General features: G+C 45.7%; 1 protein-coding gene across 1 annotated transcript; it reads left to right on the forward strand.

The window, feature by feature from the left end:
• Positions 1-1,439: 1,439 nt before the first annotated feature.
• Positions 1,440-19,289, forward strand: LRRC74A (leucine rich repeat containing 74A; the record flags this gene model as incomplete). The annotated part of the gene is made up of 14 exons (XM_082762830.1): positions 1,440-1,467; positions 5,252-5,365; positions 6,948-7,123; positions 7,651-7,758; positions 8,528-8,624; positions 9,022-9,071; positions 9,849-9,930; positions 11,435-11,520; positions 11,846-12,040; positions 12,760-12,855; positions 15,581-15,724; positions 17,076-17,183; positions 17,821-17,906; positions 19,214-19,289. The coding sequence occupies 14 exons, from the start codon at positions 1,440-1,442 to the stop codon at positions 19,287-19,289; spliced, it is 1,446 nt and encodes a 481-aa protein (XP_082618956.1).
• Positions 19,290-27,528: the final 8,239 nt, after the last annotated feature.

Consider the following 27,528-nt stretch of genomic DNA (forward strand, 5'->3'; position numbering starts at 1 on the left):
GCATCAGAGCACTTTCTTATTTCTGCTTCTTTGAGTTAGGACCAAATGTGTCATTGAGGGGGAAATTGAGGCACAGAAGCAGTGACCTGTCCCAAAATCCACAGATGTCTCTGGCAAAGCACAGCAATGGACTGTGGTCTCCCATATCCTGCTGTGGGAAGCAAACCTCTGGAAACCATCATTGGTGTCTGCCTAGAGCAGACAATGTTCGCCAGAGGAAAGATATGCGGCAGCAAGGGCAAGTGACCAGAGCATTTAAAACAAGGCTGTGCTGGGAGAGGAAAGATCAAAGAAAGCATCTGAAGGTCCAGCCCAGCCCACATCAGCCTAATTGGACTGGAATGGGAGAAGAACACTGGCCAGAACCACAGACAAGCATCTCGACAGCCACTGTTGTTTGGCCTATGCTAGAGAAAAATATTTACAAACTTTGGCAATAAAATCAAAGCTGACAGCAGTCGTTTGCTTTGGGGTCAAACCTTCCACTGATTTATGCAGCATGTTTTGTTCTATATATAAAATAACCCTATCATGGCCTCTAATGACTGGACTAGTTGGGAGGTTTATGTAGAACCTAGGGAAACAAAGACACTAAAAATACCCCATCTCTAGGGAAACAGAATAAATGTATCTACCAGTTCTGCTCAACCTTTATCAGAAAGCCTCTTGTGTTACAATTTTGGTTCTAGCCAAAATGGAAAGGTTACAGAGACCTCAGTGTAAGTTATGCAAAATAGTAAGTGTTGAGCAAATTTAGCACCAACATCAGCTGGTGGGATGAATGAATACATGATTCGAGGCTCCGTTAAGTACTGACATGTTTACAAGCCACACTGTTACAGAATATATGGGGAACTTGTCAGCAGAGAAGCCTGAATCCATTCAAGACGAAGAGGCTGATACACTCGTTTTACCCTAAGCTCCTTTAAGGCTGCACGTGCTCCAGCCTGATGTTCTCATGTGAAGCTGTACGAACCGCAGTGCTAACCCAGAGGGAGGGAGAGCTCTCACCAGAAGCCTGGCACCACTCTCGATATGCCTGGGGGTCTCACAGCCAAAACCTCATCCGCTCTCTTCTCCGTTACCGGGTGTTGATGCGATCCGAGCCCAAGCAGCGCTGGTTCCCGAGGCACCCAGAACCTGCAGACAGGATACGGAGGTGAGGTCACAGAAGAGCTGAGGGCACCGGGGTTCTCTTAACACCCAGCCAGCTCCTGCCAACACAAAACATCCTCGTGAGCAGTATAAATCAAAACGTCAACCTTACAACTAGCACCGTTGCTCTTGGAGGCTTGTCAGTTGTAGCCGAGCAGCCGTGCTTTGTGTGCACGCCTTAGAGGGAATGGTAGGGTCTAGGAGGTGGCTGCAAACCCCTCGCTGACAGAAGAGAAAAGGCAAATAAACCCTCAGCTCACTGGTGCTGGCAAGGAAACGTACCCATGGAGAATGAGTCTGAGAAGGACACAGGTGTGGTGCTTACTTACCTGCTAAGTCACTTCAGAAATAGTTTGAAGTAGGCAAAGGTGGATCAGCAGGATCCAAGGGGGGGAAGGCAGCAGGGAGGCACCACCACAGAGAAATGGAGTGAGTATGGACCCAAGGTACCAATGCCCAAACATTACAGCTGCCATCTGGGAGCTGTCTGCTAACAATCAGGCTGGCACCTTGCTTGGAGAACAAAATGCACCCTAAGCAAGCTGGCCACTACCAGCTTCCCAGCATTTATGCCAGCTGCCCTTCATTTCCCTTAATTTCCACAGATGTCAGAGCTCAGCACCACGTGAGGTGAGATCCTATTTCAACCCTCCCTTGCCTAGAAGGATGGGCAGACTTTTGAAGGTGGCAAGATAGTTCTGTGAATGTGCTAGCTGGAGTTAAGGTCTAGGTCTGTAGTATTTTGGCCTGATTTTCTAGCTTAGCGTGACTATTCCTGTACTGCTCCCTCATCAAATTTTATACTTGACCGACTTTGTCACAATGTGAGGGGAACTGGCTTTTTGCCCTGATAACTTTCAAGGTACAGTTGATTTATTGAAGTAAAGCAAAGAAATACTGAAAAGCAGTTGAGGTCTTCTTAGTATGCACCAAGAGTTACTAGTTATGCTAGTGCTAAGCATTTTCCTTATTAATAAATACAAACTCTTCATAGAAACACCAGTAATTGCCTTAATAATCCTTTTGTCTTCTTTAATTGCATAAGTAATTATATTTCTCAAATCTCAAAGCAAAACTTCTCAGTATCAGTACCTGTGGGAATGCTCATCCATTGTATACGCTGTTCTGAGTGTTCACTAATACTACGTGACTTTTTTAAAACAGATATTACACATCTGCTTCCAGTAATTACTGTGCTGCCAATGCTACCAGCAAGTTCTTCTCAAAGTTCAAAGCCTTTTTTGTGTTGTCACTTAGTCATTACAAGTTAATTTCTTATTTTCCTTCATAATACAATTACTTTAAAATAATCAAATGTATGAGACAACTCTCTTTGGTTCTTGTTTTCTTGTATTTAAATAGAACATAAAACAATTTTTCAAGTGTTATGTAGTCATTTTCCCTGATGATTGCTGTAATAGATGAGATCCTTTCTCAGGATGTCTTCCACTGTTTCAGAATAGCATTTGACTAAATATCTGTTCTTCTTTTTCCATAAAGATAATCTGTTTTGTTTTGTGTTTTTTGTTTGTTTGTTTGTTTTTTGATCCAGCAATAATAATTTACTATATGTGTGCGATTAGGCCCTTTTAGATAGCTTTTCTGCAAACCAGGCTTCTGTTCTTGGCTATAAACTCCTGAAGTTTTTACTCTGTAAATGGAGTCTGACGTAATTAGTGACCTGCTATCAAGCTCAAGTGATTATATTAAAGTCAATATTTCTTCTGTTTTTTTTTTGGACAGTATTAATTTCAAAAATATTATTAGGAAATATCTGGTCAATTAACAATTGGCTGCTGTTTTTCCTTACATATGGCATTTAATAATTCTGGGTAAAATGCTGGCTGAATCTGACTGATAGAAGCCATGAAGAGCTTGGTATAACTATTAATCCTGCCATATTCCATAGGCAAAATGTTGTCAAAATTTCTGGTTGTTTTGCTTTGTGTCTTTTGGTGGTGGTGGCGGCCTAAACTATTCACACTAGGGGAAAAAAAATCTATATTTTCCCACAAGTATCTAACATATGTTTATAATTTATCTAGAAATCTTCTGATATCCACATTGGCATGACCTAAAATAGGAGATAAAAAGTTGATAACCTTGGCTAGATGACCAAACCAGGACACAAGCCTCATTACTCATTCTTCAATAGCTGACAACTTTTAGAAGATTGGCTCCTAAATACTTTGCTTAAAACTTGCTTACGTACAAAATCACATGCATCTTGTAGCAGTTTATTCATAGATTCCTTCAACACTTTATACTCCTAGTTTAGTGTCTAGCCATATAGTTTGGCGCAGCACTTAATGAATGTAAAAAGTTGCTTCAATCTAAGCATTTACATTCGTATCATCTTGTCTGCATGCTGCAAAATGCTATGCTCCATTTTTCATTGCTCCTGCTGAGTTGTTATTCTGATGTATTTGTCTGCCTGATGTTCAACAAAGAGCTTTACTATCACAGCATCAGCTGCCACTGGGATTTATCATATATTTGTACAACACAAGAGGGAACGGAATAAAATAACGTGCCCAGAGAATAGGCATTGGTAGTCCAGCATACCAGAAGGGTTTTGCAGGTATCTGGATGCATCCCGTATCAGCCTTGCATCAAACCATGGAGTGACCTCCCCTCCTAGCTCCTGGTTCGTCACTGGTCAAAGCTGTGCCTGAAGAAGGCTGACCAGAAAGATGTGCCTGCAGCCCCAACGCCTCAGAAAAGGAGAGGGTGATAATGAATCTCCAGCCCTGCCTCTTTTCTCTGCGTTGATTCTAACAATGATGAGTGAGAGTCAATGCTTTTTGAGTATCTGCCTGAATAACCCCTTGCCGGTATAAATATCTGAATCAGTGTTAATTCCTACAGCTCCACAGGAATCAGGGGACCACTTCTGGATCTACCTTGCAAGGCTCAAACCATGCAGTGCAGGGTTGGCTGGACACAGGACAGCCCCATTATCAGATGATAAAGTCTGGGTGGGTTTTGCATAGCATACAAACAGGCTGTCTGCCCCTCAGATTAGGAAGTTTGTGGATGTCCAGCATCGTAGGGTCTTTGAGGAAAGACGATCTGTGGTTACTATCATAGTATTCCAAATCTGGGTGATTTCTTTACATGGGATTTAGACCTATTTTTACCTTTTCTTTTGCATTTCTCATGCTAAAGTAAACCCCTTTCTTTGAACAAAGAAAGTCTGGCAGAAGGAAAAGGCCTTAATGAAGGAGCTGCAGGGCTGGTTGAAATGCTGTGATGTGGGTGCCAGCTGGCCAGTTTTTTCCCTCAAGCAGGTCTGAGTGAACAGCCAAACTGCGAGCTCCATGTCATACATCAATCCTAAATGACACCCAGAAGGGCACAAACCAACAGGTCAACAGCCTGGAGCTCTAAAGGGAAGTAAGGAGTAAGGGAAGAAGGTGGTAAAAGCAGTGACAGGGAATCAAGTAAAGATTAAGAGTAGGTGAAGAAAGAAAAAGTGTAATTATTCACCAGGAATGATTTTGGCAAAACCATTCCTGATTCTGGTATGCATTTATTCCTCGTAAAGAGGAATTTTCCGAATTCTCCTTCTCTCTCAGTGTAAAATAAATTATGACCTGTACCACTTCCAGTGGGTCTGGTTACACTCAATCCCAACGTACAATAGCATTCAAACACTTCTGCCCTGCTTGAAGAGTACAACAAAGCATTCCCAGCCTGATAGCACAGGCAGCCAAGTGTCCTGCCAGTGCCTGGGGAAGCGTGAGGCAGTTCAGGAGAGCTGAAAGGAGCTGGCAGGGCTTTGGCTTGTAGGTTTGTGGGAAAGTAGGATGGAGAGGGGAAATTTGCTGTTGTCTGACAGACTCCAAAACCGCGGAAGGGGAGGAAGGCAGCTCAATGGGGAGTGAAGACGTGAGCCCGTCCCCACACCAGAGCCAGCACCATGTGGGTACGCAGCACGGGGAGCGGTGGGCACAAAGCTGTGCTGGGGCAGGAGCTCGTTTGCAGCTTGTTGAAGAGGGGTGCAGACTTCAGTGGGAGCAGTGGGAAGTTCTGTCACGTGCTGGGAGTCACAAATGTGCTGGCACTGACAAAATGAATCCGCTTGGTTTCGCAGCAGATCAGAATGAGGAGATATCAGACACCAGTGAGACTCCAGAGCCTCTGTCACCGCCCGAAGCCCCAGCAGAGAAGGCCACACAAGGCTCTGACATTGACCTAGAAGTTAAAGGTGAATATTTTCCGTTCATCTGCCCTCACTAGCTTTTCCCCTCACAGTCAGTGCTGCACCTACCAACAGGTATGTATCAGAAGTGGAGGCCACAGACACAAATGACCTGACATCCACTCCTTATCTGGCCATTGAGAAAGGCAGGGGGGATGAATTTCCCTCTAGGAGCTCTCCCTTTGACACCAAGCATCTTCCTTCAACTCCTGCATATAGGCCTGTTCCTTTGTGCCTTCCTCCCTCCTCTAGTCCTTAATAACCAGCATTACCAGACCAGCTAGCTGAAGCCAGGGCTGGGCCTCAGGCCCTGTTTGTGTGCTCCTGATGAAATGCTGAATGCCAGCTGTGGTCTGCATGCCACAGATTTGCCATGATTGTCCTAGACTGTGCTGGTTGCTCTTATCTGCTGCCCAGTGAAGTCAGTCCTCTGGCTAAACAAGTCTTGCACTCATTTTTGTCACAGTAGGACTTGCCTATAATTTAGGATGAGTGCTTGCTGATTTCTTATAAATGGAAGAAAATTTAAAAAAATAAAATAAGAATGCAAGGAAAAAAACTTTTGTGAGAGGCCTCAGTTTGAACTGGAAAAATGGTTTTGACGAGAAGAGAATTTGTCTTGAGGTCAGACCATTGGAAGCATATAACAACATGGAGAAATATGAGCTCTAAGTATGGGGTTTGATGAAGGAATTCCAAATGACAGGTTTTTATGGAAAGGCAGCCGCCAGCTGCATTGATATGTCTCACTGCAGCTGTGTCAACAACACCCAGTGGCCAAGTTGCGAATGCTAGGATTCTTTCTGCTGTTCGTAAGCCAAGATGTTCTGAGCTGCCCTAGCTCTGCTGGCAATATCAGCTGTATGCTTCAATTAAAATTTAAAAGAAAAAAAAAATGATGAAAATGTTTTTGCCTGATGTCAGAAATTCTCAATTACACCAAGAAAGGTTTAGTCATATTGCAGACTGATGAGAAGCTACAGATGCCAAATGGAGAAGCAAGGAGAATACATTAACTCACGGAGGTGTGGGATGAAGGGATGGGGAGAACCAGAGGGAAGATAACTTTCAAAGAGTGAAACCCTTCTGTTGTTGCATAGTGTTACTTAATTTGGCTCCACCATGTAAAACTTTACCTAGGGCCTGAAGCAATGAGTCTGGCACAGCTTGTTGATAGTTCAGTTTGAGTCATGAATCAAGACCCAAAAAATAAGGTTCTCGTGAAGGCCAAGAGTAAGAGTTCAGTTGAGGTGGCTGCTTAGTTCTCTGCAGACCACTGGCAGGCTATCCCCATCTCCCACGTTGTCGTGGATGCTGAGGTAAGAACATCTCTGCTCCTCATCTCAACTTTCCTGCATCAGGAAGTGTTACAGATATTGGGGCAAGTCCTGTGCTTAGCACAGAAATGCCAAGAAACCTGTGTGAGAGTGATTGCTTTGGGGAATTATTCCCTCATACTTGTCAGCTGTTCCTTGTGCAAGGGACCCTCTGAACCCAGAGGGAGTCAAGTGCTTGGGAGAAACAACCTCAGAATATGGAGGGCAAGCACTGAATGCACCACTCATCAATATATATTTTTTCTCTGTAGATCCTGGGAGAGCCTTTGCAGGTGTTACGGGTGCAGAGCTGTATCTGGAAGCATGCAGGCTGATGGAGGTGGTGCCTGTCTCGCACTTCACTCAGAACTTGGCCAAGCCTTATATAAACCTGAACCATCATGGTCTAGGACCCAAAGGTGTCAAAGCCATTGCTATTGCTCTGGTGGTGAGTAGCTAGTAAGATTGGGACCACTGCTGCCAATGACAGTAGGCAGTTTAGGCCTCTCTCAGCCTTGGAAGCCATCACTGAATACACAGTGTGGGAGAAAAAGACCTACCTTCCACAAGGGAACCCCGAGCCTCCATTATATTTCTAATCACCTGCACAGGAAAGCTTTGTGTGGCAACTGCTGGCCTTTGCTGGAGTTACCCCAAGTTTTGCTCAATGGACAGGCCCAGGATGCCTCTCTGGGCAATTTGAGCTTGGATCTGAACCTGGCTCTCCATGGTGGCAAAAAGCAATGGAAAGTCCTATCTACTCAAGGCCTCAACAAAAAAGGGTCCCTCTTTTGTATGCCATCTTCCACTGCTCTAGCTATGCCATGTTTCCTGACCACTGTCCTCCTCAGGACCCGCAACACCTTGAGGGGTTTGGAGGAAATGTCCAGTGTCTGTTGAACTAAGGAAACTACCCACTTCAGTCACTTTTAATGCGTCTTTTGTGTGTCTCTGTTTACCTTTGTGTCTTCCCAGTCCAATGCAACTGTCACCCACCTAGAGCTGGAAGATAACGGCATTCTGGCAGAAGGAGCCATATACATGGCAGAGATGCTACGAGAGAATTGCTCCCTTCAGGAACTGGTACCCAACCTGACGTAGTGTTTAGCCAACTGTATTGCTCACCAAGTTCAATCATCTGAGGAATTTCATGAAAGAAAACCAATTCATCCCATTCCAAGTTTGAACCAAATAACGGTTGCTTCCATGCAAAAAGATTCACATTCTGAAAGTCATATTTTATGCTCATGGAGTTTTAAAATGTGCAAGTTTCTAAAAAGCGGAAGCGTGCACGTGATGAGCCTGGTGAGGCTCCCAGAGCCTGGGAGCCTGGAACTGTTCTTTTCATTAGCAGATGTGACAATAATTACCAGAACTAGGTCTTTCTAGGTCATACTTAGCCAATGGAAAATATGTTTCGGTCAGGAACTTTTATTCTCCAGCATGATATGGGGAAAGTTTTGTAAATAGATTAAGGGAGTAATGCAAAACTTTCAGATATAAATCCTTAGGAATGTTCCTTCACTCTGAATCTGGGGTATGCAAAATGCATTTTACTAGGCCATGGGATGTGTTACATTGGAAAAAAAGATCCTTGGCCAAATGCCTCTTGGTTCACTGAAGACAATGATCCATGTGAAACTGATGGCTCTTGGACTTTGTTCCTGCTAGGAATGAACAGGGATCAAACATACCTGTAACTTTTATTAATTACTGCCTGGCTGGCACTTCTTTTTTTTTTTTTTTTTTGCTGATCTTGCATTTTTCCCTTAATATCTTGGTCATTAAAGATACAATAAGGCTAATTCATTCTCTGGGCTTATCCTCCTTATCCTTCCTTGTTTCCTCACAGAACATCTCCAATAACCACCTAGGCACAGAAGGAGCTGAAGCCATTGCCAGTTTGCTTTTGGACAACGCATCCTACCTCTATGCTCTTCAGCTCTCAGGTGGGCTGCATGCACCCAGTGGTAGCAGTGGAAGTGAAATACTGTGTGTTTCATTTCAGTCTCTCATCCCAAGAACATTAGTCAGACTCTCAGTTATGGCTCTGACAGGAACCCAGAGTGACAGTGTGGAAATCTAGATTTTTGTGATGTGATCAAAATAAATATTTGGCCAGCTAAACCTCCAGCACCTCTGAAAAACAGTCCTGTGTGAGAAATTTAGACAATTGCTGTGTCTCTCTTACATCTTGGGATAATTTTCCTCTGTGGTTTGGAGTAATGACTAACTTATCAAAGCCTGATATGGGCCATGATTAACTGGATGCTCCACCTCCTGTAGACCCCAACACAATGCCAAGGGAAATATCAGCACATTTTTAACACACATTTTCCTCCCCAGGAAACAACTTCGGAGAGGAGGCTGCATCATGCCTTGCTGAGGCATTGATGGTGAGTTACCTGCAATCCAAGGTCATTTGCAGCCCTGGCTGTGTAGCAGACTCCTTGTCCTGAAGCTGCTGTTCACTTGGCATGATTTCACGTGGCAATGCCCGTATGATTTCCTGGCATAATTCTGCTAAGTGCCTCTTGCTTAATTCAGAAATGAGGGAGGCTGGGAGGACAGAGAGAAGGATAGACTGAATTAACATTTCCTCAGGACAGCTGCGTGAGTCTGGCTGAGAAACAAACCTTCAGGGTTGTGTAACAACAACAGAAGAACATCTGGGTGATACCAAATTTTTGAGACACATAAGTAGCCCGGCTTCACAGCATTTTGCAATTCTTCAGCAAAAAGAAGCTTGACTTCTCTTCTTAGTTCCCGTCTCAAAGTTCCATTGGCACCACCAGAAGCTGCCATGAAGCTTTGGACTAATAATAGGAAGTGCTCTTGGTTGGGATGCAGTGGTGAGAGTGAAATAGGGGGCAGGAACAGCTGCAGGATGTGCTGCAGACCAGACATGAGCCGTGTAAGGGAAGTTTGCACAACACAAAGCCCCATTGCTTTTGCTGTCTTGGAAAGATACTTGCTGTGATGTTATATGCCTGGCAAAGCTCTGTCTCGGGGTACACAGTGCTGCCGTCTCCATGCTGATGAACCCCCATGTGCTGGAGATGTCAATGTGTTTGATATCCTTCTGTTTCATCCTCATGTGGGGGCCTCAGCACGGCAGCTGGCTGCAGCTGGCTGGAAGATCTCATTCTCCCTGCACATTTGTCTCTTTTCAGGGCAATTACCAAGTGAAGAAGCTGGATCTCAGCCACAATGAGTTCTCTGAGAAGGGAGGACAGCTCCTGGGACAGATGCTCGGTAACTTAATCCATTAGTCCCCCAGAGGCAGGATTGCCAGCACGCTTACTGGGAGACACGATGGGGTCAGCACCGTGAACACGTATTTCCTTCTCCAGCAAAATGTCCCATGCCATGACCTGGTGGGTAGTGCAAAATACTGGACTTAGGGCTTCCTGGCTGGTCCCCCTACTCACCCTCATCAGCATAGGTGACTAGCAACTACATTTGACTTCTATATCAGAAGATATTTGATTTTTTTATAGCCCAAACCCTAATAGCTTGAGTCATTGTACAGCAAGCAGCAAGGGAAACAGATTAGAAAGAAATAAAATAAAGTTGCCTTATTTAGCTGGTCAAAGTAAGTTCCAGAGCGTGTAGTAGCCCTGGAGAAGGAATGAAAAATAACAGTAAAAGTCTTTCAGGAATCTCAGGTGCTGTTAGTGCACTGGGAAAGCCTTGCAGGAATATCTGATGGTATTTCTTCCCTTGGTGTTCCCAACACACCTGCTATTGTAACAGCCACAAGCCTGTGACCAGAGCATCCTGTGTGCCTTACGCATTCCAGTAATACAAAGCCTTCAGATTAATCAGCACTTTCCTTCTCCCACTGATATGAACCTGCTTCTAACTGCAGTCAGTGTCTTTAAAAGATGAATCTGCGGTGAGGGACACAAGGCACTGTGCCCCTGCCCTGGACAAGCCTGCAGGGAACTGAAGCATCAGTGCTAAACCTCATGACCTTCCCAGCCCAGAAAAATGCATCTCCAAACCAGAAGGCCTTACGGCCCTTCTTTCATTCCCTCCAGCTCACTTGAGGCAGGAGCTGCGAAGATTATTGCAGAATCTGTTACTTTTCTGTGTTCCTTTTTCTTTTAAGGGAATATTTTTAAGCCAGCTAAATTCACCATCTGCCTCCGTCCATCCTCCCATCCATGGAAAATCTGGATGAGAAATTCTGTCTGAGAATGAGAAGCGTTGGCAGCAAGTCCTACCCCTCCCAGTGTCACAGCAGGCCCGAATGAATTCGCACATACCCTGCTCTAAGTGGAATTTACACTGCGAGGTGTGCTCTGCATGTGAATTGGCACCGGCACATATACAGCTGGGCACAGCTACTATAGGAAGCTGAATTCCTCTCCTCTGCTAATCAAACACAGGCAGAGCAAGTCTTGGTATTTTAGATGTGGCAAGGAGAATCCAGACGTTTTTCACAGTGGGAAACACAGACAGTGTCTACTGGTGGAAGAAATCCTTCCACTCTCTTCCTCCCTCCCTACTTCATAATTCATTCTGTGATTAAGTTGGAAAAGGCTGTCTTCCCTCTCTGCTTGTGACCAGCAGCCACTCTCTGTTCTGTGGATGCAGTGGAAGGGAAGACTCTGTATGTACAGGTTCCTCTTACAGCAATTAATGAAGGTCAAGGCTGAATCCCCTGCAAACTTTCTCTTAGCCCCTAACTATGGGTCAGCATTTGTGTCTAGACCACTCTTCAGGAGCTAACACCTCCATTTCTCTCTCTTAGCCAACAACACAGCACTGGAGATTCTGGACCTGAGCTGGAACCACTTGAAGAGGAAGGGGACTGTGGCACTTGGCACAGGTCTCAAGGTAGGAACACTCCTGTTTTGTGACACCCTGGTTGAGACACTGACTGGGAACGTACATCCCTGAGGTCTGAGCGGGGTTCAGTAGCTCTAGTAAGGCTCATCCTACTGACAGCAGGAGTCAGTGCCAGGAGAAGAACTAAAGCAGTGAGTAGGACGGGTGACTCCCATGGATGGAGAAACCCTGGTGACATTGCAGAGCTGCTGGGTTCACTGGGGCTGGGCTGGGTGTGACTTCAGAGATGCTTCTGTCTCATCCAGGCAAGAAAGGGTAGAGTGGTACACATGGTGGGCATGCAGCAGCTGAGATCTTTCTTCTCTTCCTGGAGGGCAATGGTGCACTGAAAATCCTCAACCTCTCTTGGAACAGCATTGGGAATGAGGGAGCACAGGCCCTGGGAGAAGCTCTCAAAGTCAATAGCACACTGGTTCACCTGGACATCAGCAACAACCAGATCAACAACGAGGGAGCCAAGAAGCTCTGCAGGGGCCTTGAAGTCAATGGAAAACTCGAAGTCCTGAAGGTAAAACAAAGCCCAGGCAGGGCTCTTTCATATATTTCTTCATATATAACTTCCACTGCCTCACCAGAGCAACGCCACAGCACTACCTTGAGGTACTGGTAGTATTATCCCCAAGGAGTATTATCAAGTCCTGGAAGAAGCCAAAATTGCCTCCTAGTAAGCTAGGGATCAATAATCCTGAAAGGGGGCAAAGCTGAATGAACAGCCAAACTAGCTTCAGAGGTTAAGCTTGAAAGCTAGTATGTCTTCTCAATCCAAAATCATTCTGTAGGAATTCAGCTCAGAAAAGTCAGCTTGCTTATGAGCTGGATTCTCAGCCAAATTTAACATCACCATCCTTGCAAATTCCCCATTCAGATGAACTTTAATAGCAAGCACATCTTCAAATGCAGTCCATTGCCTCAGCCTCTCCCCATCACATGGCTGAGCACAACCCACTTCAATACGCCCCTGCAACAGATGTAAGGGACCTGACATGGCAAACTTCACACGTGGAGGCAGATGGAGGCTGAGAAGGCAACTCCACTGGGAGGCTGCAGTGCAGAGTTTTGGGTGACAGAGACGAGGTCATGAAATAAAGAATAAACCCATCACAAGGGACCAGTTATTCTACAGACCTACTGAAGGACAGGAAGAAAGAGTCACTGCTAAGGGTACAGCATGCCTCCTGCATGAAATCCTCACTCTTACTATGCCTGTCTACATCTCTTCTCCCACAGATGGCCAATAATCCCCTGACCGTGGAGGGTGCCACTGCGCTAGTGACATCTGTCAGAAAGAACCCCAATTCCATGATGGAGGAGATCAACATCTCAGTAAGAGCTTATGTGCTGGAAAGCCTCAAAGTCCATACACTATACATTTTTAGGAACTACATGAATCCCAGAGCTGCCCCCTTCCAAAACTGTTCTGAGACTTGCTGCCTGCTTCATTTATGCACAGCCATTGATAAAAACGACAGCCCTTCTGGGAACCACATGGAAATTATAGGACTCTAGCCTAGCTCTGAAGAGATGTACCTCTAGTATCACCATGTTTCACTCCCATTTTGCAGTAGCAGAGCAAGAGCAAGAAATGAATTCACAGTGGAGGATGAATTCTGTCTCCCTCCAGGGTAACCTGAGATGGTAGATACCATAAAGTGCTTTGATACTCTGTCACGATGTAGAGGAGCAGAAAGATGCACTGAAAGCAAAGTGATTTTATTATAAATAAATAAATAAATAAATAGAAGCTAATGTGGAATGAAAATAAAATCAGAGAGGCCAAACCTTAGTATGCATTTCCCTCTGGAGCTGGATGGTGGTGTGACATATTGTCGGAACCTCATGTGCTGCTTCCAAAATGACAGACACAGAAAGAGTGAAGAGTGGGTATTCCTCTAGGGCAGACATTTTTTTCTGCATAAATTAAGATGAAAGAGAATTATTTGCCAAGTCTACAAGGAGTCAGGCCTCATTTTACGTAAGAAAACTAAAACAGGCTGTGTGTAGATAAAAGACTTCATTATAGTATCCATGGTTCTGTTCGTTCAGTTACTAATAATCTAAACAATTCATCAACTTGGAAAGAGTAAGATATTTTGGTTAAATTCTGAGCAATCAAATTATTGAAATGCATTTATTTAAATGGAGCCACCCGAGAAATTTTGAGGCAAGGAGTTAATTAACATAAAGAGTCTTCAATACAACAGAAATCTCACGACGTATTTCTGCTTGTCAGGGTTAAGTGATGCTCTCTTCTCCTTACCCCTCAAAAAGTCTAAACTACCTGGCATTTCTTAAGATAAATAGTTGATGGCATAAATTGATGATGACATTACAGGATCCCAATCAAATGTTTGTAGGTAAATGCCTCATCTCTCTGGCAGACTTCCTTCCAGCTGTGATGCAGGAAGTCTTGCATTTCATTTCAGAATATCTGCAAATACACATCTCCAAAGATCTGCTGCTGTCTTAAACCTTTAAGAATTTAGCAAAGGTTGTAATCTTTAACAGGAAACATAAGGGAAGACATAAACAAAAGCCTTTTCTGCCCCTTTTCCCAGTGATAAAAGTTTATCTTGACTTTCAAAGAATGAATAATTAGTGTGTCTGTAAGAAGAGTTTCAAATAAGGATCGTATCTAGAAACTTCTGCATGGGTTTGACAGTGTTAGCAAAGGTGAAGCGATAGAAAGGCACATTTTTAATGATGTAATTTATTGTTTCTGACAACATTTCTAAGCACAACTGTTCCCCACATTCCTTCCATAATCTACTCTTTATAGAGCTTCAGCTTGCAGTTACTGGCTATCAAATATTTTATGGGAGGCATGAATCAAAGCAGCTAACGTACCCATCTTCCCCACCATAGTACAAAAGAAAATGCCATTACCTAGCAGCTGCCTGTGTGTTGTTTTTTCCAAGCTGTTGGCTGACTGTGTCAAAGATGCAGAAATCCACCGCCTGGCTCCCTCCAGGTGACCCCAGCAAGGTTTGTCAGGCCAGGCACATTGCTGTTATGTGCATCTTCTGAGCTCACACTGGTGGTCTGCTGGCTTTCTGCTGGGGACTTGGCCAGGCTGGTAAGCCTTGGAGAATGCTGGCTGCAGGCAGAGCGTGTGCTGGGCTCCCAGGACTGAGATGCCCTGTTACCCTGCACTCTGCAGGGAGCTCATCAATGAGCCACTCTGCACCCATAGAAGAGTTGATTCTGAATGAAAGCCAGTAAGCCCAGCCAGACCCAGACTAGTTCAAGACTGTCCTCAAGCAATTGCAATCAAGACCTCACTGCAATGTAGAAATCTTCAGCTAAAAAGACGCTGTAAGAATTCATTGGGATACATTATAAACATACTTCAGGGGAAAATACTATGCTTGATGGCATGGGAACTTCCTACAGTGTCAGAAAAGAGAAGCTTTCATGACTTTCCTGATACTGAACTGCCTTGAAATTTCCCACAATTAAATATGTAACTAACATAATATATGAACAATTATATTTTCCTACCATCACAGATATGAACAAAATCTAAGCTATGTTTTCAAAATATCAGTCAAGATGAAAGTAAATTTGTTATAACTTAAATTTGGAAGAATAAATTATAGTGGCAACAATACTTTCATTGCTAGCTTATTTTCTATCTTCACAAAAATCTACAACAGGACACTGTGCTGCTGCCCATTCTGTAATTACTAAAACAGAAAACTGAGTCTGAGGTCTTATAGGGATCTCAGTGGTGAACAAGAATCACCCAACATAAGAGGTCTTCAGTGGAGACATTTACTTAATGTACATCTTCCTTGCGTCAAATTAATTTCTACACAAATTAATAGATCCTTTTCTAACTCAAACATGAGAAAAGAGAAGGAAGAAGAACAGTTATTTAGGGTTGGGCTTCTGTGGGATTCCTCAAAGTGAAGAGTAGAGATGGGAAATGGCAGCACCCTTAGGAGAGAAAGCTTACTGTTGACTGTAGATGGATTTGTTAATGAAAGCAAATCTTTGTCATTCTCTGGGCATGCACGCTGACTGCAATCTCCTTCCTCCTATGAACCAGAATGTGTTGGTGAATGAAAATTTTATCAAGTTGCTGGATTTTGTATGTCAAATACGTCCTGAACTAGATGTCATCTATGGTGAAGTTGAAGGCCGTATCTCCAAGATCCCCAAGCAGCACCCAAGTCCTATGAAACTGATTCAGGTGAGCTACTGAACTTTGTCTGCAGTTCCCCTGTGCACAGTACACAAGCCCCAAGCACCTGGAGGGAGGGAGGTTGGAAGGGGTAAGCTTTCTTCCATGTGGGAAATTCAGTCAAATTCCTTCAGAAAAGTATATTCATAATCACTATTGCATGTTCATTTATCTTAGTCCATGCAGATTGACTAAGCAAATCCTTTGATTCTCAGAAGATGAATGCCTTGGGATCTGAGGGAACTGGTCTAAAAAAAAAAAAGTGTTTTTTGATTTGCATAGTTGTGATTTAGTAACAATCATCCCATACCTTTGTATGACATCATTCATCCACATAGTTCCCTTTAAAATGCGCATCCAAATTATTTCTTCTACAGCTGAGAATACAAAGAGGAGCTGTACAGTTTGACAGGTTTCAAAAAGCAATGGCAAAGATGAAAATATAAGCAAACCCTAACTGCTGTAATCACTGAACAGCATTGTCTGCCATTTCTGTCTGAGTAGATGTTTGCTAGCTGCGGAAAACAAACTGATGGATTTTGGGTTTGACCCAAAGGAGCGTGCATCCTGCTCACCCAGCCCACCACAACAGACCCTTTCCTGGTAGTTGTGATTTAGCATCCGAATGAATGCGCTTCGTAAAAAATAGACTATGGTTATATAAACAAAACCTGCTCTAAACAGAAATGGCTTGGCTTTTTAAGGCCTGTAATTTTTACGAATAGCAGCAGATGGTGCTGTCCTCCTTGCTGGAAGGCACTGGAGCACCGCTGAGTTAGTAACACTTCTGCATTACCAGCTTCATTGTGCTTTTCTAGCTGCTGTGCGGATTTTCAGCTAATTGGGTGAGACGTTGCTGTAGACATGGCTTCAGCTGAAATTAAGTAAAAGTTTGGACTGTTAGTTCACATCAAACAGTGCCTCTGTCATTCACGGCTAGCGACACGCTAGCATGCTTTGCAGTTTTTAATAGTTACGGCACTCAGACATGTTCTCCTTTGGGCAGACAGGAATTAGAGAAGAGCACGAGTGATCAGGGAAGGACTGGCTGTAGGTTGGACAGCCTAGCCAAGTGGTGCTGGTGGGATGAAGACCAAATAAGCATGCACAGCTTGGATATAGGTTTACTACTGTGACCTGTTTCGAGGGAGAGGGTATAACTGAGAAGAATGGGATTAGCCTGAGTAAATGTATTTTCTTCTGATGGTGCCTGCATAAGGAGTTAAGGACTCATTTATACCAGGGATGGGCTGAGTAAAGGCAGGGTGACAGGCGGAGGAATAAGAGAAGAGCTTGTGGCACCTATCAGCAGCTGTCTCAGCTCATGGTTGTGCCTGTGTTTTCTCTCTGCTTCTCTTAGAAATACTTGAATGAGCACAACCTGCGACTCTGGGACTTTTTTCAGAAAATTGACAAGGACGGAAACATGAAGATCCCTGTGACAGCCTTCCGGAGAGCCATGATTCAGGTGTGCCCCAGAAAGCATGGCCGGGAGGCTCTCCTGACAGGGTACTGCTCTGGGGAAACCCCTCTGCGGCACCACAGCCACCAGTCAGCCCTGCTGGTGATGTTCCAACTAGAAGGCTAAATTCACAAATTTACCCACTGCAAAGTTGAGCCCTCAGCAAGACCCAACAGAAATGCTGTGACATCCAGTAAATACTGCAGAGGGCATCAGTGATTATGGATCACCTCTAGAATATCACAAAAGCCTTGTAACAACAGAGCTCAGATGTTTGTATAGGATATACCTACAGGATCTTGAAAGATAATTATGTCTTACTGCTATGGGAAAGTGAATGAGAGACATTTAAATCCTTGCCCCTGCACACTGAGTAAACAAGTTTCTTCCTGCCAAAACCACTATGGTGCTTGGATCAGTAGTACTGGTCAGCTTTCCATGATGTTATTTTACATCCTTACCAAAAAAAAAAAAAAGCTATTTTTATTCTCCCCAGCATCACTCTGGATTTTTACATCCCATTTTTTTCTATGAATCAGGCTATCTCCTCGCCTATTAAAAGACAACCGGGTCCCAGTCTGACATGGAGGATTTTTCTGCTTTAACGTACCCAGGTTTGCTAGCATTTCTCTTCTTCTCTTAGCAATCAAGCATTCCATTGGATCGAGTCCAAATTAGGGAATTAGTGCGACAACTGGACCGGAATCAGACAGGGATTGTGGACTACAGGTGAGTGAGTGACTCCACTTGCTGTCCTGTCCTGTGTTTCCTTTCTGCTTTGGCACAATACCAAGTAAACACATCCTCACTCACTTTAGGAGGTGAAGGGACATGTGTTTTTGGCCTGTCCTGCAACGTGACCAGACATCACTTACCTAAGTGGAAGGCAGATCACACAACACCTTGTATGCTTAGAAGCCCCACTGGGTCAAGCTAGAAGTCAGTATTACTTTTCTGTTCTATAAACTTGCTGTGCAAGCGCACGGATCTCAGAGCTGAATGGCATTTTCATTCACGCTCATAAGCCTGTGTGAGAAGCATCAGTTCAACACTGTTCTCCCCCCGAAGCTACAGTACGATTTGCAAAGACAGCATATCTGTGCCTTCAGACCTTTTCCTCCATCCTCGGGGACTCCTATTTTTTCCTTCTCTCTGATCCTTCTTCTTAGGAGACCTAGTTTTCCCTGGAAACCCACCTTCAAACCACAGAACTTTTCAATCTCTTGAAAGTGCATCTTTCTTAGTGCCTGTAGCAATCATGTCCAAGTTCTGAGAGTCTGAGCAGTCAGCAGCAAACTCCTTGGAGGTTGTCAGTCGCTGCAGGCTAAGCCGTTTGTCATTGGACCACAAATTTCCCCTTAGATTTGCAGTCAGCTCTGACATGTGACTCATCATCTGAAAGCCCTGTTAACCGTGGCCAAATATTCCCATCCCTCACTACATACTGATGGGTTTAAATGTGTGCTGCAGTCTAGTGTTAAGGCTAGAAGCAATGGGTCAGCTTTGCAAATCTTTTCACCTCTTAGCCTCCTAACGTCTTCAAAGAGCAGCTGAGAAGCGAATGACTTTGTTAGATCCAGTCTTTATTCCTTTGCGTCTGTTGGTGCTGTGCTAGAAGCATCTGTTCTCAGGCACTACATGGGCCTTAGCCTGGTTAATCTTGAATCAGAGGTTACATGGGGTTCCCAGTTACTTTAGGCACAAACTACAGAACTGTGGCTGAGCAGTAAGCAAACCAGGAACTGTTGAAACCCAGTGGACGACAAAGACTGCATTCAGTGCCATTAATGCTGCTGAGCTGATATGTAGGGAAAAAAAAAATACAGATTTCTACTCCTTATGTGCATTTTAGCACTGTAGCATGTGTGTTAATGGTAATCACTTTGTAGATGAGTCAGAAGAGTTGTGACCTTTGTTGTCCTTACTGTGCCCACCTCAGACTGGTTCCTCAGGGTCCTATCAGCAGCTTAAAGAATCTGACAGGCAAGATTCACTTTACTAGATCAATATTTTTTCATCTTTTTCTTTTGAATCAGTCACCTAAAAGAGCAGAAGCCAGCACAGAACCGTGTGGAAGGGAAAATGAAGGAAGAAGAGAAGGAAGATAAGTAAAAATGAAGCAAGGAGGTGTCACCCAGTGAAAGGTAGTAGGAGAAACACTGACTCTAAAACACTGAAAGCTAAGAGTGGCCCTGGGCTTGGGGAGGTCTGATGCTGGAGAGCTCTGATAGTGTAAGTCATTGACTGTGGAAATAAAGTTGGTGTTCCACTGCACAGCAGGTCTGGTCCTTTTGTTTGGGAGCAGAACAGACTGGCTGGTTACCAAATCATTCTGCATGCTGACAAAGCTGAACTTATTTTCAGAAACAGCGCGCAAAAGCTGGAATGGGGAAACCAAGAAAATTCATATATTGTTATTATCCCATTTAGAAGGAAAGCACATGGACAAAGACTGGAGCAAGTGCCCTGCAGACGGCCCCTACCAGACTTAGCTGCTTTGATGCAGAGACCTTTGCAAGAAGAACTAAATTAATGTGAAACTATAGCTAATGCTGCTTTAAAAAGTTATGGGTAATAGGAATTTTATTAAATAGCTCCATGGGAAAAGATATGCTAGAAGGGTGGGATCCATAACTGATTTTAAATGGCTCAGATACTGAACTGCTTTTTTAAAATCAACATAAAAAGCTAACAAAGAAAGATTTCACCAACCCTTAAGAAGTAATGAAAGCCCTGCATATACTAATATTTACAAATAAATGATAAAAAATATCATCAGAGAATCATGGAATGGCTCGGGTTGGAAGGGACCTTAAAGATCATCTAACTCCAACCCCCTGCCATAGACAGGGATGCCACTCACTAGATCAGGTTGGCCAGTATATACATGTGCAGATGAGCAGATCCACAGGAAGTACATTTTGCCATGTGAGCAACTTCCAACATAGACTATACCACAAAAAAACTAGGAGAATTGAGACATGTTGGCCAGCAAGAGGAGAGGAAACAGAAGAACTCCTTTCACTACCCATTCATTACACCCTTTTCACTCTCCATCCATTCACTAGATGACCTTTAAGGTCCCTTCCAGCCATCCTATGATTCATTCTATGAATTCTCAACTGGAAAAAAAATCTTCCATTAGAGTTCAGGTGGCTCCAGTGTCTCCCGAGAAGCCAGCCTGACTGCTGACATGAGGGTGGGCTATGGCTGCTCAGTAGTCATCTTCAATACACGACAGACTCCTAGCCTTTATCTCATTACCCCAGCCAGTCTGTGTCCTCTGCTGTCTGTGACAATCCCCCAGCTACTCACAAGTCTATGGACACTTCTTGTACACACACGTCTTTCTTCCAAGCAGAAGAATGCCACCCGTTCAATCATTCCTCAGAGGACAGACTCTGATGGTCCTTGTTTCCCTTCTCTGAACCGTTCCCAGATGGAATACATGGGAATAAGAAATGCAAAAAGCATTCAGGACATTGGGGAGTTTGCACAGACATAACACGGCGGGGTTTGTTGTTGTTCTCTTTTCCTTTCCTAATCATTCCGAGCATGCTGTTAGCTTTCCTCAGCCATTACTGAGCACTGAGGCATGCTTCCACAGCACCACACACCAGACCTGCAGCATCTTCCTCCTGAATACCGAGGCCCACCGTGGAGCCCACCCTTTCCTACGTGACAAGCAGGGAGAGGGGCGGCGTGCCTGCCATTTTACAATCAAGAGCACTTTCTTCTTCCTAAGGCAGAGCTGCTGAGACACCGCTCCTGCTGCAGGGCTCTGCGACTGCCGGCGCCGGCCACCAGATGTCCCCTCAGCACCAGCGCTGGGGCGGGGAGCGCGGCCCGGGGCCTCCCCGCCCTGCAGGCGCCAGGCCTCGAGACCCAGCGGCCGGAGGCCATTTTCAGCCCCTCTTCTGGAAACGGCTCCCTGCCTTCTTTCCTAAAATAATGCTAAATTTCACGCCCTGGTGTGCACGGGGAGGTGTCCCCGCTGCAGGGCAGTTTGGGTCCCTCTCGGCCCCGCTGCGGCTGCTGCAGGTGCCCACAGGCCCGGGTGCGCTTGCCCAGCATTTCTGGAGGGGCTGCTCTTTAAAACTCACGGGTCATTTCTCAGCCCTTCTCCAGCAGCACCAAGCTTGTTGACCAAGTGGTCACCATTCACTGCCAGTGTAAAATATCCATGTGGCTCGTTTCCCCGCAACCCCAAAAACTCCCATTTTGAGTCTCCTTTTCAGCCTCAGAGGCGTACATTACAAACACCAAAATGTGCAGGCTGAGAACTAAGGCTGGAGGCTATCAGATGTTTGGGGCCAGCTAACAATTTGAATCTGTACAAAAAATAGTGGTTTTCTGTTTTTGTTTTTCATGACTGGCAACCATTGTTACCTCACAGAGATGATGATTTAGGAAAACCCAGATTTTCTTCCAAAATGAACCTCTTGGCTTATCAGCACGCAGATGCTCTATGAGTCAGTTAAGCTGGATCAGAGGTGAGAAGTTTCTCACCATTTCTAGACTTGTGTGGAAAAAAAAAGACTAAGATTGGCTTTCTGGGTACTGACAGCAGAGAGTGAGGGCTGTGCTCCACTGTCCAGAGAGCACCGTGTTTGTTCTGCAGCTCAAGGGTGCACTTCTGAGCAGGGAGTAGCACGTATATACTAGGAAATATCTTCATCTTTTATTCCTGCAGCATCTTGGGTTTGTCTTGCATATGTTACACATGAATCTTTATCTCATGCACAGTGCTGTTGTGTATTAGTCATGCATTACTATTCTGCTTAGGTTTGCACAGAACTGGCTGCCCAACTAAACTGATTTGTCCAATTATCACCCTTGAGATTCTAGATTAGATACAGCCATCAAAAACACAGTCTTCTGTAAGAAAACAACATAATCAAATATAGATGGGTACTGGCCGGCGGCAGGTGTGACTTTTATTTATTCGAGTGTCCACTTAAACTCCAGATTCAACAATGATGTGGCAGCTAGGTTGTACCTTTACACCACGGAAAACCTCCAGGGAGACTGGATGGTTTCTTTCACAGAAAGAGAGAAAGAGAAAGCTGATGAATTTGTGCCCAAATTTCTAGCTCCAGAAGGGTTTAGATAAGTTAAAATTATCTACTTCACCAAATGCACAAAATCTAAAGAAAATGAATCTCTCTGGAGGATGTAGGTGAAACCTTATGTCCTTTTGTGTGGCTCGATGCAACTAAAATAGCAAAAAACTGTAAGTGCCAGTGAAAATTTTAATTCTCCAAACTCACATGCAAGCAAGCAGTGCAGGGGAGGGATGTGGTTGCAGTGTTGCAGAGTCTCTCTGAACACTCTTGGATCAATAAAGCTTTTTTAAGCTTGGTGGCAGCATTTGTCCCCGTGCTGGCATTTCAGGGATGAACTGAGGTAGGTGCTGAGCAGGGATGGTCTGGGAGTGGAACATGAATTGCTCGGTTGATCCCACACCTGTGAAATGGTGCAGAAGGAAATGTTTTGGCTGCCATAAATTAAGGCAGCTCTGAGACTCATCTAACATACTTCAGGAATTCAGCCTGCCAGCACAAAATTGGGCAGTGTGGAAAGCTGGCAGAACAAAATCTCTGCATATTCCATGGGCTGAGAGAGTGACACAGCTGAGTAACATTTTCAGATCTCTTTGATATTAGAAAGCAAATAACTACCATTAAGTAACATGTTTTGAAAACACAGCATGCACACCACGGTATTTAATGTGCTAGCTAGTTTAGATGAATCTCTGGATCTCACAGGGAAAATCATATTTCTGTTACGGATTTCACACAGCAGAATGAGGCCCAATTCGGATTGATTTCCTACCGCCACTGCAACAACTATGACAACACAGCATCGCATTAAAAAAAAAAAAAAAAAAAAAAAAACACTGCTAATCAGAATCTCTGGAAATCTCTGAGTAACTACAAAATCTAATGCTACATGCAGTTATCTCAGCTTGTTCATGTTTAAGATCTTTGATCTGTCTAGCTGAGCTGGCCGAAAGGGTTTTGGCTTTTCTTTCAAAGAAGAAATCTCACAAGCTGCAGAAGTGTGTACACTGATACCAGTCTTCATCTTTAAGCTTGCATCAATAGTTCTTTGTTCCAAAGGCCTCCCATCCATCTAACGAGTATATCAAAAGATGTTCTGCATTTATCAGTGGAGATAAGCCTTGTGCAGAGGGGTGTCCTGCAGCTGTGCACAACATCCAGAATCACGGGACTGGAAGCATGCAGTGCACACTGCAGTGGACCGTGTGACTGAGATGCTTAAGCTCCCCGTCTACTCACTGAGTAAATCCCCAACTGAACATATCACAGCAACTTTACAGAATCTGAAGAGATGATGGAGCTGGTTACATCAGGTACATATGTGCCAAGAAATAGAAGCAGGGTGCTGGGATCAGCCGTTTAACATCTTTGTCAGTGACACGGACAGTGGGATTGAGTGCACCCTCAGCAAGCTTGCCGATGACCCCAAGCTGTGCGGTGCAGTCGACATGGTGGAGGGAAGGGATGCCATCCAGACAGGCCTGGACAGGCTTGAGGTGGGCCTGTGCGAACCTCATGAGGTTCAACAAGGTCCTGCATCTGAGTTGGGGCAATCCCAAGCACAAATACAGGCTGGGCAGAGAATGGATTGAGAGCAGCCCTGAGGAAAAGGACCTGGGGGTGTTGGTTGACGAGAAGCTGGAGCACCTCTCCTATGAGGGCAGGCTGAGAGAGCTGGAGTTGTTCAGCCTGGAGAGGCAAAAGCTTTAGGGGGACCTCATTGTGGCCTTCCAGTCTCTAAAGGTGGCCTCCAGGAAAGCTGGGGAGGGACTTTTTGTCAGGGGGTGGAGTGACAGGACAAGGAGACGCGGTTTTGAACTGCTGGGGCACCTCGCCGCCTCTTCCCCTGCTTCCACCGAGCAGAGGGCGCTGCGCCCTCAGCAGTGGCCGCCCAGCACATTCCCGGGACGGAGCCCAACCGCTGGAAGGAAAAAAGTCCCGCACACACACACAGCCACACACACCCTGAGACAAAAAAATAATAAAAATAAAAAATAAAAAGACGAAAACAAACTGCGCGCTGAGGAAAGCTGCCCTGAACCCCTTGGAAATGCCGCCAGGCAGCACGCTGCTGAGGGCGCCTCAGCCCCGGGGGCGGCGGCCAGGCACGGCGCAGGCCTCGAAGGCCGCTGTCGCGACAGGGCCCCGATCCCGACTGGGCCCCTGTCGCGACAGGGGCCCCCCTCCCCGCCGCCCCCGGCCCCCGCAGCGCGGTGGAGAAGCCACGGGGCGAGCGGCTCTCTGGGGGGGTGGAGACAGACACAGGCGGAGTCAGATCGCAAATTCTTGAACCTTTAACATCCTTTCTGTAATTTGAAACATACTTGTTCCCATTCCAGAACCCTTTTTTTTTTTTTTTTTTTTTTTTTAATTCCTTCCCTGAGGCTGTGGAAATACGTTCAGAAAAAAAAAAAAAAAAAAAAAAGAGAGAGAGAGAGAGGGAGGGAGGGTGAGGGAGAGAAAGAAAAGAAAGGGAGAAAAAATAAAATAAAAAAGCAAGCCCACTACTTATCGGAGGCTCCAAAACAAAACAGAAACGTGAGAGCTGAGCCCTCCCCAGCACAACTGCTGGCGGGCTCAGGTTTCGGTGGCAGGGTGGCTGCGGCAGCTGGCCCTGCTGAAACCAGGCCACCAAACCCCAAACCCCGGCTGCTCGGCAAATGGCAGCCACCTCCCGCTGCAGCAGATCCCGGGGCTGGGAGGAGAAGGAGCCACCAAGTGGTGCCTGCTCACCTTCAGGGGGTGGTCGGCTCCCCCAGCTTCCCTACCCAGGGCAGCCCCTTCCAGCCGCCCCCCGGTTTGCCCAGGGGAGAGGGCTCAGCACCCCTCTGCTGTGCTCCAAGCCCCCCAGCACTGCGGCAGGGAGACGGTTCCCATGTTTAGGGTGGGGTGTGCGCATATGGGAGAGGAAAGCTGGGCTGACGCAGGCTGTGAAAGGCTTTGGATGTCACTAATCTCCCCGAATGGCACGGAGGAGCAGCGTGCGGCGCTCTTCTTGCATCAGCCAGCCCGTGGGACCCACTCCTTGCCCCCTGGGTAAACCACAGCAGGTGATCGTGCTGGTGCAGCAGGGCTTTGTGTTTGCTTTGTGTAAGGAAGCAACGATTACCAGGGACACCAAACACCACCCCAGGTCAGAAGTGTCCTGAAGCTCCTGCTGGCACGCCAGCAGTAGCAGTGCAGCTGCCGTGGCAGCGCTGGGCCAGGCAGTGCTGGAGCAGGGCCGCTAGGTGGGCAGCAGCAGTGCCTACCCTGCTCCCATCCCACAGCAGGACCTGCACCTTTCTTTCAAACCAGAAAAACAAAGCAGAGGGGAGAAGCTTTCATGTTTCTTTGCCATTATCATAGGTCTCGACTGCATTAATGCGGTATCGTGTTGTTTACATGTGTATGTATATGGATGGGTGTGAGCAACCCTTAAAGAAGGCGTGAGGTTTTCCAGGAGAGAGTCAAGCGGGCACATGTGCATCACCGGAGGCAGCTGGAGGGCTGCCGAGCCGGGACTCACCTCTGTGCGTGGGGGAGAAGTCATCCAAAGGGAAGGGCAGGGACTCGGCGCAGGACACAGCCCCAACCTGCTGTACTCCTCCCTGTCACAGCCACGGCTCTGCACAGCCCAGGCGTTTCTGTTTCCTCAGGTGTGCACCTGGAGGAGAAGGACCAGGGCTCTGTGAATGGGGCAGATACTTTTATAATTTTGGAAGGGACGGAGACCCACTTCAGGGTCTCCCCATAGCCAAATTGGGCCTTTTAGCCACATGCCCCTTGTAAGACGGCTGTAGGTTACGCACGGAACTCGTCTCCTTAACCCAGCTCCTTGCAGTACAAGTCACTGATACTCTGCAGATTGGCAGGAGCCACCACAAAGCCCATGTGTGCTTAAATATTTCACGTCACACAGCACATGTTATTCTGGCTGCCTGCAACACTGCAGCATTTGGACTCCCTCCCTCTGAGGAGATAAAGCATCTTGATAGCTTAGCTGTGTTTATCCAGACACCCTCAAGACAGCCTTTGTCTCTGAAGCTGGAGAGTTGGAGCTCACTGCATCATCCTGTTTCTTGAACGTTGTCCCCAGATAGGAGCCATCCTGCTCAGGGCACCCCCATAGTCTGTGCCTATCCTTTGCCCTCAGCCTGGATTGCTGCTATTTTAGCCAATATGATCTAACATGGTGTCTTCTTTATCACATCTCTATCACTTTTTGGAATATAAGCCCTTGATACGAATACAAAGGCTCTGACTTTTTCCTTGACATCTTGGATACAAAGGGGTTATAAGTGCTCTGTTCTCAGGCACCTGTTGGTAATTGTCCCCTTCACTTTACTGTCATGCAAACCTAGTTGGAGTTGCTGTTAATATGAAACAAAACTTCAGGTAAACATGTATTATGCTAAGTTAATTACTTCATGGTGACATTCTAGAGATACAACATGTGACTCACTGAACTAGATGACAAACCAAGGAACAAGTTCTTTTTCCTCGTCAAGTTTGTAAGAGCAGGTTTCTCCTGCCCTTTTTGCAGTGAACCCTGTCTCACAGGTGGCACACGGGCCAAATGAAATCTGTCCCTATAAGGATTGCTCTCTCCTGCTAGTTTTCACTCTATCCCAGACCCACAGGGTTAATTCACGTCCAAATAGCTGAAACAAAACTGTCCAGTCCCGCCAGCTGAAAGATTTTGGAGGACGCCACTTGGACTTAGTGGGGTCATTGTTAATGGACAAACTCTGTAGGCAAGACTCCCCGAGCCAAATAGCGTGTGAAGAGGGGATGGCGAAATATCAGCACTTGTCAGCTTCCCAGAAAAGAAAATGTCCCAGCCCGTGCCCTTCCTCCCCTGCTGCTTCCCTGTGCTCGTCACAACTCCTGGGCACCATCTGTGGACCTCTGCAGGGCTCATGATCTAAAGCACGCAGCATGCCAAAGGTATGTGGGCCAGAGCCAGCCTGCAGCTTGTCGCCTTCGCAATGACAGGCATCTCTAAAGGGATATTAAGTGCTTCACAAAGGTAGCTGAAAATTCCCCTTACATAGGGAAATCTCTGTAAGATGCTAAGCTAAGAGAGGCATCCTACCCGTCTGGCCATGCTGCAGGGACAGGTGGCATTTGGGCCACAGGCCAAGGGCTCCTTAGCTGTTCAGACCAGGGACCTTCATGTCTTCAAGAGTGAAGGAAAGAGAAGCTTTTACCCATCTTTGCCCCTATATCAGGCCCTAGTATCAGTGGATATGGCTGGGAATATCAGCAGGCAGACAGAAACCTCCTGTTTTATAAGTACCAGTTGC

Source organism: Aythya marila, assembly GCF_965140915.1.
Source record: "Aythya marila genome assembly, chromosome: 5".
Lineage (NCBI taxonomy): Eukaryota > Metazoa > Chordata > Aves > Anseriformes > Anatidae > Aythya > Aythya marila.